Consider the following 13,471-nt stretch of genomic DNA (forward strand, 5'->3'; position numbering starts at 1 on the left):
GGAACATGTGTTTTTTTAGCCAAATTTTGAGGTTTGCAAAGGATTCTGGGTAACAGAACCTGGTCCGAGCCCCGCAAGTCACCCCTCCTTGGATTCCCCTAGGTCTCTAGTTTTCAGAAATGCACAGATTTGGTAGGTTTCCCTAGGCGCCGGGTGAGCTACAGGCCAAAATCCACAGGTAGGCACTGTTTTCTCCCAAAATTTTGGATGTGTCCACGTTGCGCTTTGGGGTGTTTCCTGTCGCAGGCGCTAGGCCTACCCACGCAAGTGAGGTATCATTTTTATCGGGAGACTTGGGGGAACGCTGGGTGGAAGGAAATTTGTAGCTCCTCTCAGATTCCAGAACTTTCTGCCACAGAAATGTGAGGAACATGTGTTTTTTTAGCCAAATTTTGAGGTTTGCAAAGGATTCTGGGTAACAGAACCTGGTCCGAGCCCCGCAAGTCACCCCTCCTTGGATTCCCCTAGGTCTCTAGTTTTCAGAAATGCACAGGTTTGGTAGGTTTCCCTAGGTGCCGGCTGAGCTAGAGGCCAAAATCTACAGGTAGGCACTTCGCAAAAAACACCTCTGTTTTTTCCCAAAATTTAGGATGTGTCCACGTTGCGCTTTCGGGTGTTTCCTGTCGCCGGCGCTAGGCCTACCCACGCAAGTGAGGTATCATTTTTATCGGGAGACTTGGGGGAACGCTGGGTGGAAGGAAATTTGTAGCTCCTCTCAGATTCCAGAACTTTCTGCCACAGAAATGTGAGGAACATGTGTTTTTTTAGCCAAATTTTGAGGTTTGCAAAGGATTCTGGGTAACAGAACCTGGTCCGAGCCCCGCAAGTCACCCCTCCTTGGATTCCCCTAGGTCTCTAGTTTTCAGAAATGCACAGGTTTGGTAGGTTTCCCTAGGTGCCGGCTGAGCTAGAGGCCAAAATCTACAGGTAGGCACTTCGCAAAAAACACCTCTGTTTTTTCCCAAAATTTAGGATGTGTCCACGTTGCGCTTTGGGGTGTTTCCTGTCGCCGGCGCTAGGCCTACCCACGCAAGTGAGGTATCATTTTTATCGGGAGACTTGGGGGAACGCTGGGTGGAAGGAAATTTGTAGCTCCTCTCAGATTCCAGAACTTTCTGCCACAGAAATGTGAGGAACATGTGTTTTTTTAGCCAAATTTTGAGGTTTGCAAAGGATTCTGGGTAACAGAACCTGGTCCGAGCCCCGCAAGTCACCCCTCCTTGGATTCCCGTAGGTCTCTAGTTTTCAGAAATGCACAGGTTTGGTAGGTTTCCCTAGGTGCCGGCTGAGCTAGAGGCCAAAATCTACAGGTAGGCACTTCGCAAAAAACACCTCTGTTTTTTTCCAAAATTTAGGATGTGTCCACGTTGCGCTTTGGGGTGTTTCCTGTCGCCGGCGCTAGGCCTACCCACGCAAGTGAGGTATCATTTTTATCGGGAGACTTGGGGGAACGCTGGGTGGAAGGAAATTTGTAGCTCCTCTCAGATTCCAGAACTTTCTGCCACAGAAATGTGAGGAACATGTGTTTTTTTAGCCAAATTTTGAGGTTTGCAAAGGATTCTGGGTAACAGAACCTGGTCCGAGCCCCGCAAGTCACCCCTCCTTGGATTCCCCTAGGTCTCTAGTTTTCAGAAATGCACAGGTTTGGTAGGTTTCCCTAGGTGCCGGCTGAGCTAGAGGCCAAAATCTACAGGTAGGCACTTCGCAAAAAACACCTCTGTTTTTTTCCAAAATTTAGGATGTGTCCACGTTGCGCTTTCGGGTATTTCCTGTCGCCGGCGCTAGGCCTACCCACGCAAGTGAGGTATCATTTTTATCGGGAGACTTGGGGGAACACTGGGTGGAAGGAAATTTGTAGCTCCTCTCAGATTCCAGAACTTTCTGCCACAGAAATGTGAGGAACATGTGTTTTTTTAGCCAAATTTTGAGGTTTGCAAAGGATTCTGGGTAACAGAACCTGGTCCGAGCCCCGCAAGTCACCCCTCCTTGGATTCCCCTAGGTCTCTAGTTTTCAGAAATGCACAGGTTTGGTAGGTTTCCCTAGGTGCCGGCTGAGCTAGAGGCCAAAATCTACAGGTAGGCACTTCGCAAAAAACACCTCTGTTTTTTTCCAAAATTTAGGATGTGTCCACGTTGCGCTTTGGGGTGTTTCCTGTCGCCGGCGCTAGGCCTACCCACACAAGTGAGGTATCATTTTTATCGGTAGACTTGGGGGAACATAGATTAGCAAAACAAGTGCTATTGCCCCTTGTCTTTCTCTACATTTTTTCCTTCCAAATATAGGAGAGTGTGTAAAAAAGACATCTATTTGAGAAATTCCCTATAATTCACATGCTTGTATGGTCACCCCGGAATTCAGAGATGTGCAAATAACCACTGCTCCTCAGCACCTTATCTTGTGCCCTTTTTGGAAATGCAAAGGTTTTCTTGATAGCAATTTTTTACTCTTTATATTTCAGCAAATGAATTGCTGTATACCCGGTATAGAATGAAAACGCACTGCAGGGTGCAGCTCATTTATTGGCTCTGGGTTCCTCGGGTTCTTGATGAACCTACAAGCCCTATATATCCCCGCAACCAGAGGAGTCCACCAGATGTAACGGTATATTGCTTTCCATAATCTGACATTGCAGGGAAAAGTTACAGAGTAAAACGTAGAGAAAAATTTATGTTTTTTTCACCTCAATTTCAATATTTTTCTCTTTCAGCTGTTATTTTCTGTAGGAAACCCTTGTAGGATCTACACAAATGACCCCTTGCTGAATTCAGAATTTTCTCTACTTTTCAGAAATGGTTAGGTTTCTGGGATCCAGCATTGGTTTCATGCCCATTCCTGTCACTGACTGGAAGGAGGCTGAAAGCACAAAAAATTGCAAAAATGGGGTATGCCCCAGTAAAATGCCAAAATTGTGTTGAAAAATTGGGTTTTCTGATTCAAGTCTGCCTGTTCCTGAAAGCTAGGAAGCTGCTGAGTTTAGCACTACAAACCCTTTGTTGATGCCATTTTCAGGGGGAAATCCACAAGCCTTCTTCTGCAGCCACTTTTTCCATTTTTTTTTTAAAAAACGAAATTTTCACTGTATTTTGGCCAATTTCTTGGCCTCCTTCAAGGGAACCCACAAAGTCTGGGTACCTCTAGAATCCCTAGGATGTTGGAAAAAAAGGACGCAAATTTGGCTTGGTTAGCTTATGTGGACAAAAAGTTATGAGGGCCTAAGCGCGAACTGCCCCAAATAGGCAAAAAAAGGCCTGGCACAGGAGGGGGAAAAGGCCTGGCAGCGAAGGGGTTAAAGAACAGGGCAGAAGAAGCAGTGGCGGGTAGGTATACAGGTGCCTCAGGTTCCACTCTACATGGCAATAGTCTACGAGAGAAAATTGAAAAGTTAATGCGCATAATTGCAGACATCGCACAAACTTTACTGTGGTGAAAAGATCGAGCCAGGGATCTCCCCACTTCTGGAAAATGCCCTGTGTCACCTCTGGATGCAAGTGATTTCTGATCCACTAAACAACTGATCCACTAAGTGTCAGCAACATAAATTATGTTTAAAGATTATGTCACGAGATTCAGGCGAATCACCACCAGAAGAATTTCCTGGCAATCCAGTGGAGCCTAATGGCACAGGAACCAAAGCCCCACCCCGCCCTGCTTGTTGCAGTACTACATGGCGTGTTGTCTGTGAGCATATCCATTAGCAACTCGTTGACAGTGGGAAGGAAGGTCATCAAAGCCAAGCAAATTATCCTCCACTCTAACAAACTGACATGGAGTTGGGCCTCTGTCGGAGACCAGAGAGCTCTGATCTTCACCTCTACCTTGTGCTGTGCCCATTAGGATTCGGGGTTCAACTGCAGAGCCCACACGAGCCACCTGGTATGTTTCGTCAGCAGGATGCAGAAGGTCAACAGTCTCAGTAGCCTAGAGTCATCTGCATTAAGATCCAGGACAGAGGCTGAAACACTGGGATCATAGCCCAATCATCCTGGATTCTCCCCTTTGGGGGAAACGTACGAAAGGTTTTGTATTTATAATAGCTCCAATGAACAGGAGCGTCACGAAAGAGTCAGGTCTGACTCTGGCACATTGATATTGAAACCCAATGATGTTAGGACACTCACTGTCATCTGGGGGTGGTTGATGACTGCTGGAGGTTAGCCTGCCTTTAGCAGGCAATCGTCAAAGTAGGGAAAGATTGGGACATCTGCCCTCTGAAGGTGTGAAGCGACTACCACCATCACTTTCATCTGATGGACACTGGTGATGCCAAAAGGGGAGTGAATCAAATCACAATCCTTAATTTCCAAGAAATAACATCTTATAGAAATATCACTTATACCCCAATTGACATACACAATTACAAATACCATAAAATCCATTTATAACACTTAATGACATGAATCCACCGACACTTTTCATCAACCTGAAATAAATACAAACAGTATAAAGCTTAAAATTGCTTCACATTAAAACTCAATTGAAGGCCGCAGAACATTATCACATACCTAGAAAAACATTTGAAAAATAATAAATTACCCAAGGCATACAACTCATTTTGCTGAGTAAAACATTATAAACGGCAATATGCAAGGCCATACTATCTCAATTCCCAGGGTCTTGTTCAGTCTAGTTCCTGACATGCTCAACATCTGCCTATCTGATAGGGATAAAATACAGTAAAATGTCACAGCACATTATCATATACCTATTAATAACATTTAAAAAAAAAATAGATAAATTACCCAGGGCATACAGCTCATTTTGCCAGGTAAAACGTTAAAGTTCAATGTGCAGGGCCAAACTAACCCAATCCCCGGGATCCCATTCAATCTACTTTCTGATAGGATCAACAACCACCTATCTAAATGAAACAAAACTCAGTAGAAGGTCAAAGTGCATTATCACATACCTTTTAAGAGCTTTTGGGAGAGGTAATAGATTGCCCAGGGCATGCAAGTCATTTTACTAATTAAAGCAATATAAAGTGCAGCATGCAAGACCAAGCCCATGATCACATACCTATTAAAAGCATTTCAGAAAGGTACTAGATTACCCAGGGCAAGCATCTAATTTTGCTGACCAAAAAGTATAAAGTGCAGTGTGCAAGACAAGTTATCACAATCCCTAGGGACACATTCAATTAGCATCCTGACATGATCTGGATCGGCCTATCTTATAAGGACAAATCACTACCAACCTGGGAAGACAAATCTTATCCTCGATCTAAATCACTAAACAAGAGAGAGCCTAGCATAAGGTGTTATACTTCTACACAAGAATTGACAAATAGCAATAGCAACATCCTGAAACTTGAGGCCACATATGAAATTGAGGCCCTTGTCTCGCAACTAAATCCCATATTTTTTTTTTTAAAAACAGGATGGATAATCTTCCTTTTTTTCTCAAGGAAGAATACACAGTCCATCGGAAGGTGACTCACTGAATACTTTTGACCCCGCCTGCAGGGGCAGAAGCCCAGGTTCTCTGTGATTTTGAACTTTAGATCTGGCATCCGCCATCTAGGGTCAATGCCAATCATCAACAGCGAAATTTCATGTCTTATAAACTTTTCAGTGACATTATATAGGTATGTGAAAAGGCCCAAACTCTCCTGAGAAATGAGGAAGGGAACAACTGAGCTCTAGTTGTTAAGATAGGCAATGTGCTGTCGAAACTAGCCAAAGTTAGGATGAGCACTTAATTAGACTAATTTTTATTGATTCACCTTCTTCAAAGTGCAAATCAGGGACTCCCCCAGACACTCCTGCATTCCAAACGCTTCAGCATTCCATACGCTCCAGCATGCTACACGTTCCAGCAATCCATATGCTCCAGCATTCCGTATGCGCCAGCATTCCTTTCCCAAAAGGGTAGTACTGCAAACTGAAAATGTTTCTGGTCACTGTGAACCACAGGTAGCGCCTGTGGGTTTGCAGGATGTCAATATGAAAAAAAGCATCTTGCAGGTCAAACCCCTACCATCTAGACTCTGGGGTGTAGGTTAGACAGGACCTGGGCTAGCGTTAGCATCTTGAATTTGTCTTTCCACAGTAATGCTTTGAGAGGGCAAAGATCCAAAATAGAACAAAGGCCTCCATCCTTCGTACCAGGAAGTAGCAGGAGTAACACCCAGTTCCTACTTCCAAGGTTAGAACCCTCTCTATGGCTCCTCTGGCTAAAAGGACATGCACTTCCTGCTGTGAGACAGACAGATGATCCTCCGACAGCCACACTGATAGTGGTGGAATGTGCAGAAGGGTGGAAAGAAAAGTGAGGGAGTAGCCCCCGATTTACAATTTGGAGGGTCCACTTGTCTGAAGTGATGGCCTGCCAACCTTGAAGGAAATTTTAAATCCAGCCTCTGAAAGGGTGGTTGTGTACAAGCAATAACACAGAAAAGCAGTTTTGTGGCTGTCGATGTGGGAAGGATGGACTGAGCTGCCCACTCTCCCTACTGTCTTAGGCATTGTTGTTGAACACCTTAACCATTAAAGGGCTTAAAAGCCTGCTGGCCTGCTGCAGGATCCTGGCACTGGCAAAACAAAAACCCTGACCACAGCCACAGCAAGGGTAGAATTGTTGAGGGTAGGGATTGAAGAACCCAATAAACACGATGTGGGTTTGCATTCCTTAAACTGTTTCATGGCCGAGTGTGGCTTGTCACCAAATAGGAGAGAACTGGCAAAAGGAATGTCCATCAGGTATTATTGGACATCGCTGTAGAAGCCCATAGACATAATCCAGGTGTGGCACCAAAGGGCCACACAGGTACCCATTGTTCAACCTAACAGTCAGTTGTGTCCAAGCCTGAATGTATTATGAATTTCTCTACATCGCGACCATCCTGAATAGCTTGAGTAAATGACTGTTACAACCACAGCATCTCAGCTGCGGGGGGATCAGAGAACCAGGGCACCTTGTGTGGTTCTGTGCTTCCCAGGTGTCACAAAATGCAGCATGAAGCCTGCAGCTGCGGACTTTGAGTTTCAGTCATCTAGTGTTGCCTTGACTTGTGCTGCTGGGCTTCTAGCTACTGTTCCTTGCTCCTCCTACTACGAAATGGTGATCACCTGTCTGAGGGTTTGCAGCTGCCATTTAAACCTGCTCTATAGCTAGACTGGTTCATGTTTTGTACCGGTTTCTTTCTTTTTAAAATCATTTCCGTTTCTTCCTTAATTCCTTTCTGCTTATACCAATTCTTTGCGTTTTCTGTTTTGTGATGTTGAAAGTAATTTATTTTTCCTGTTTTTCTTTCACTACATAAAGGCTTCGAAATGATTGGAGTGTGAAGCAACGAAACAGTGTGCCTTTGGTTGTCCCCTTGCTTTCTCTACTTGCTACTCCCAGCTCCTAAAGTATTCCACTATTGGATACCGGATTCCTAGTTTCCTTCAATCCTTTTAAGTCTTTGTCCCGCAAGGAGTTTTTTTTATGCCTTTTAAATCCTAAAAAGGTAGCAGCTTCTTGAGGGCACTTGCCTACCACATATTCCAGTGTGTGGTGACATGTGGCTTCCAGAAACGGTCATCTGTACACTGGAGGGCAGAAGACCCAGACCCGGATTACAGGTGTTTGCATCCAGACCTATAGATTGCAATGCCAAAAAAATCTGATTGCTTCCAGCATGAATCCAGTCTCAAAGGGGAGGGAGTAGCCCCTTCAGACGATCTGCAAAACCCACCTGTCCGTTGTGATGGATTCCCACTCGGACAGATGATTGTGAATCCTGCCTCCAACTGGTCTGAGATGGGGAAACGGACTAGGAAGGCTTGGAGGCTGCTGCAGGGACGGACTGGGCGGACCTCTGGTTCCCTGTCCCACGAGACTGTGGGATTCCACATCCCCAGCCATGCAGGGGCTGAGTAGTGTGGGTGGCACGGTGGATGGGAAAGGGATGTAACAGGGAGTCCCTTCTATGGCCATGAAAGGGGTAAAAGGCGGACTGTTATCGGTGAGGAGCTGTCAAAAGGCCAAGGGACCGAGTCGTAGCCCAGGACTCCTTGAACCTCTCAAGCACCGAGTCAGCCTTGTCTCTGAAGAGACGAGTGCCATCAAAGGGCATGTTCATAAGGGTTTGTTGGTCATCCCCCCAAAAAAACAGATGTCCTCAACCAGGCCTGGCACCTCAAGGGCACTGTCAATGCAACCGATCTACCCAGAGTCGGTTGTGCCCAGCCCACAGCAAATAGTGAACTTTGCCGCATCTCTCCCATCAGCAACAGCTTGAGAGAAGATAGCCCGCCCCTCCTCAGGGATAAGTGGGTATAGCGGCCCAAAAGGTATGCAGTGTTCACTGACCGCAACACCAGACTGGAGGAAGAAAGCATCTTCTTCCCAAGTTGGTCCAGTCTCTTTGATTCCCTATCCGGGGGAGTGGAACAAGAGGAAGCCTGAATCCGAAGACTTTCAGGCATGGGGTGTTGGGACAGGAATTTAGGGTTGTTCGGGTTGGCCGATGGGGGCGGGTGACTGTCCTGTTTACAGGAGCTCCTGTGCTGGATCTGGACCAAGTACCCAGAAGGACATCAGTGAGGTCTTCATTCAATGGGAGTATAGGCCCCGAAGTGGAAGCCCCAGGATGAAGCACCTAAGTCCGGAGATTAGTCCTGACAGTCGCAGTTGGAGGCCCAGGACCTCAGCCACCCTACTGACCACCACTGAATAGGAGGCTCCCTCAACCGTAGCCACAGTAGGAGGCGAAAGCATGCCAGCGTCTGAGAAGTATCCAGACCACTGGCCTTTCCCAGTTACTGTGCCCAATCCATGTTAGGGTCATCCAGTTGGGTTCATAAGGGTCCAGCGACCCCTCCAATCCCTCCTCATGTTCGTACCGATAGGAAAAAGGGTCCGAATCTGACCTGAAGTGAGTAGGCCCCATCAAAGTTGAAAGCGGTGACGGCTGACGCCGTTCCAGCTCCGGGTCGTCAGGAATAAGGATTGTGTCGACATCGATCATGGGCTCAACAGATGTCGAGAGCATCAACGACTTAGCCAGTGCCAGGGAAGGTGGCAATGGCACGACTGGCATCAGCACGGATCCAATGGCGGATCAGGAGGATCCCCGAAGGTGGAAACCTAAGCCGCCAGCGCAGAACTGGAAGGGCACTCAGCCGAACCTCTAGCACCAGACGGCGCCACAGGGGGAGGGGGGCCACGCTGCCCAAATATTAGGCGCATGGCCTCATAAAACTCCCTTAGTTAGGCTGGGGTTACTCCGGCTCCCGGAAACTCAGGGAGGTGCGGAGCTGACCCAGAAGTAGGCTCCGCAGACGAAGGGCTGAAGCGTCGATGTGTCACATCAGCCGAACGATGGGGAAAAGTTGAAGAATGCCTAGCCTTCTTCGCCTTCTTCCTCGTGCACGAGTGACCCGATGTCTTAGAAGTAAACGAGTGGTGATGACTCCCCAAGCGGTCTCAACCTTCCTCTCAAGTGAGATCGGAAGAAATGCAGAGTTGGGCATCGGACTGCCATGAGCTTTAGGCACTGCTCCCTCAAAGCCTTCAGATGCATGGTCCAGGCACTCAGAGCGCGACTTCAGGTCGTAGTCGCGCTCCAAACACCATAAACGGACCGGTACGTATCCATCACTGACATCATGCGACTCACAGCATGGTTTGAACTCGGTCTTCAGGGACATCCTCGATGCACCAAAAGTCAATAAAAACACTACAAAAGTGTTAACATTGGCCAAAAAACGACCAAAATAACTCTCTTCGGATCAGCGGGTGGCGCAGAAATAAAAGAACTGACGTCGCCGAGGCAGCACCTATATACAACCCCTGATGTCATCATGGTGACCACAACACCAACAACGAACGCAGAGTCGACCAACACCACCTAACGGCGAGAAAGGGTACTGCTAGAATTAAAAATCTCAGAATCCAGTCTGATGCCTGGGGGAAATTCTAAGGTAAGGAATCTGCAACTAGAAGTCTTTATCAGATAGAGGCACAAATATCAGTTACAGTGCCTCCCGGTTACATCCATCAATGAATATTAACAGCTTTATCTACACTAGGTGAACATCATTTTACTGGAAAAGATGCCTATATATCAAAGTCACAGAACCTATTGGGAAATTCTTAAACTGAAAGAGGTGGAATATATGCATTTTAAAATTCATTAATATCGCATGTGTTGCCTGCGAGCAGTTTTTTTTTTATTAATAGTCTAAAGACGTAGATTGTGCTACCATATGTTCTTAGAAAGATGTTTGCTGTTTCAGAAATATAATACAATTGTGTACATAATCAAAATTCACCTTATCTCCTGGATATATCTACCACCTGACTGTTTATGAGGAATATAAAAAACAATTTAATGTTTACAAAACTTGGTGTAGTCACAGCTTTATATGTATGCTGTCCCTAATATGTAAAACACACACATTCAACTATGATAATAATATATAAAATAATAATGTAAAGGATTTTCAAATACAAAATAGAAAGGAAATTGGGATTTTGGTGAAATGAAAAAAATGCCATGAAACACATAATGTAAACACACTGGAACAGTAAACAGCGAATCATGTGTAAAGTTGGTAAATAGGTACATACATTAATTGTTTTGTCGCCTCTGCTTTTCTGCAGCTGAACCTCATCAAGATCTTTCTCCATTTGCACTTTTTCTTGAAGGAGAGACTGAATCTCCAGATCTTTCCTTTTGATAATTGCCTGCAACTTGCGATTCTCCATCTCTTTTGCATGACAATCGTCCCTTAGCTCTCCAACAAGGGATTCTTTTTCCATTAAAACTGTTCGATAATTTTCCACACCCTGAAACAACAAAACAGTTTGAATAAGCAAAATGTTATTTTCAAAAGACTCTTAGTTACCCAAGCAGTGAGGTCTTCAAATAGTCTATTTATGCTTCAATAATTATAGTGAAACCAGTAGCAAATAGACAGCCACATAACATTAATAATAGTTATATAAACCAATACACATTGTAATTGAAGTAAAGATGTAGGTGCAGCTCTATTATTTATTTTTAAAATGTGACCGATCACATGGCCTCAGTTTGCTTCCTTTCTGGGATATACCAACATAAGTCATCACACAGATACAAATACAGCTATTCACAAATATGAACATATACCTTTACAGCCAATTTACACAGAACACAAAATAACTAAACAATTTTAAAGTATAAAATTAGTTTTTGCTTCTGCCTCCAGAGATGTGAGGGGTGAGACCAAAATTGAGGTTTCCAAATTAACTCATCTGAGTAAATATTAATCTTGTTAAGCCATCAAGCTGGTCACCGTTCTGACAGATGGGCTGAGAGGAGGTTTCTCTCCTGACTAATGGAGACCATAGGAGCAACCTAATGTAGCAGAGTAGAATAGAGTTCACAGTAAAATGATGGAAGCAAGAAAAAACAATTTCATTATGATTTTGATACTCTAAATCACAATTGGTTGAGAACTGCCAACACCCAAAAAGGTTACAAACAAAATATGGTGAGAAAGGACCAAGTCAAATGTCTCCTTCTAGCACTTATGCCACCTTCTACATTATTATATAATTTCTTCATTTTTTGTCTACTCAGTCAATATGCAAACTTTCTTACCTTCCTCATTGGTAGGGAACCTGACTGCTTAATAATTATTCTGAGGTTGGAAAACCAGGTGAACAATCTCCTAACTTAGATTAACTTCGGTCATAGGATTTGAAATGAAAGAGTGGACTATTCTGGAAAGTACTTGGGTAAGAGGAGATAAACGTTTTAGACAGTTGCATTAACAGATCAATATCACAAAAGAAGATCAATATCACAAAAGGCCATGATTTCAAGTGGCATGTGAGTTAGGAAGCAACAGCCAACTTAACACTAAGGGCCTCGTTATGAGTTTGGCGGGCAGTGGAGGCCGCCAGCCAAACTCATAACACCAATAGACTGCCATTGTGGGCTAAACTCCACGGCCCTATTTTGAGTTTCCCACTGGGTTGGCAGATGCCCGTTAGCCAAGCAGGTAACAGGGCTCTAACATTGCAGCCAACTCGTAATCGAGCCGGCTGCAATGTGGCTGTGCAACAAGTGCAGCAGCACCCATCACGCATTCCACTGCACTCCCCATGAACCCAGAGATAGAAGTCTGGTAGAACAATAGTAGGATTTCCCATCCTGTTTCCCTCTCTTTAAAGCGAACCCCCAGTATCATATGTAAAACCCAGAGACAGACATCTGGTAGGACAAAGTTGGGTTCATCAGCAATCAGACAGTGGATACACATGAACTGTATTGGCAACCTGTTCTCCCTGTTTCAAGTGCACCTCAAGGTGTTACATGTATACCAACCAGCAGTAATTAACACTGCAATGTATAAAAGGCGGTTTACAGGCCCCACCATGCATACTTGAGAGGCTGAGAGGAGTCAGCCTTGAGGTCAGCCTATTTGCTTCCAGTAGTCATTTCACACCTTTTTCATACCTAATCACATGCTAATCAGCGGGAGAAGTCTGAAAGCAAATGCAAACTGGCCTCCAGGAACGTCAAGGCAGGGGAAAGGTAACTTTTTAAACATTATGCTTCCCCAACTTTTATTAAAAACCTGCCTTCACCATAAAATTTGATTTTTACAAACTATTAAAAATTGTTGTTTAAATATTTTTCTATCTAGTCACATTTCTGAGATGCAGTATTAGGATTCTGATTGATCTGTACTATGGCTTTGAACACAGGAAAGCTACACCTGCCACAGTGAAAAATAGCTTTTGGGTAAAGTCACTCTAAGGACATCTTGAGGACATCTTAAAATTGCATTTCTACGTGTCCTTTTTCTTAAAAAAAGAAAACACAATTCACCAGCCTTGTGGACTATAAGCCCTACAACGGGTGCCTTTTTAATAACTAAAAGGGATGTTTTGACGCGTCAAGGGCTTTGACAGGTCAAATTGCAGGTTTCATACTGCTACAGTCAAGATACACAGAGTATATCTCAAGCCATGTTTGCACTGTCACTACAGTAGATGTGACAACAGGTGCTGTAGTCTACAAGTGAGACTTAGCTTACAGGTCCCAGTATTCCCTGTATCATACACTAGGAACTTGGGGGTAAGTTAAATATGTAAATTAGGATAATACCAATTAGACCAAGTTTAAAAGAGGGAGCACAAGCAGTTTGCTACTGCTTAACGGGGTAAAGTGCACAGAGTTCTAATGCCAGCAAAAATATAGGGTCCCACAAAAGCTGAAAAAATAAGGGATGCCCACAGAGAAAAGGTAAATTTGTAACAATGTTATCCTGCCTAGAGATAAGGTGCAACAATCCATGGGCAGGGTCTTTGGTCAGAAGATTTATGTGGGGCCCCGGTAGGGGCAGGGGGACTCACTGGTCAGTCCTACACTCCAGCCTCCCACAAACATCAGACAAGACCAACAGTAGTTTAAGGCTTCTTCCCCACCCAAGGCAACAGCAGGGGCTGAGGCAGCAGGGAACGTTCTGGGGCACCAGCAATGCGCCAGGC

The 13,471-nt window shown here is 44.8% G+C and overlaps 1 protein-coding gene across 1 annotated transcript in view; it reads right to left on the reverse strand.

The window, feature by feature from the left end:
• Positions 1 to 13,471, reverse strand: part of CDK5RAP2 (CDK5 regulatory subunit associated protein 2) — a 687,227-nt gene that overhangs the window by 497,989 nt on the left and 175,767 nt on the right. The window contains exon 12 of the mRNA XM_069241280.1: positions 10,559 to 10,777. Coding sequence (XP_069097381.1) covers positions 10,559 to 10,777 — 219 coding nt within the window. The remainder of the gene's footprint in view (positions 1 to 10,558; positions 10,778 to 13,471) is intronic.

Source organism: Pleurodeles waltl, chromosome 6, assembly GCF_031143425.1.
Source record: "Pleurodeles waltl isolate 20211129_DDA chromosome 6, aPleWal1.hap1.20221129, whole genome shotgun sequence".
In the NCBI taxonomy this organism is placed as follows: Eukaryota; Metazoa; Chordata; class Amphibia; order Caudata; family Salamandridae; genus Pleurodeles; species Pleurodeles waltl.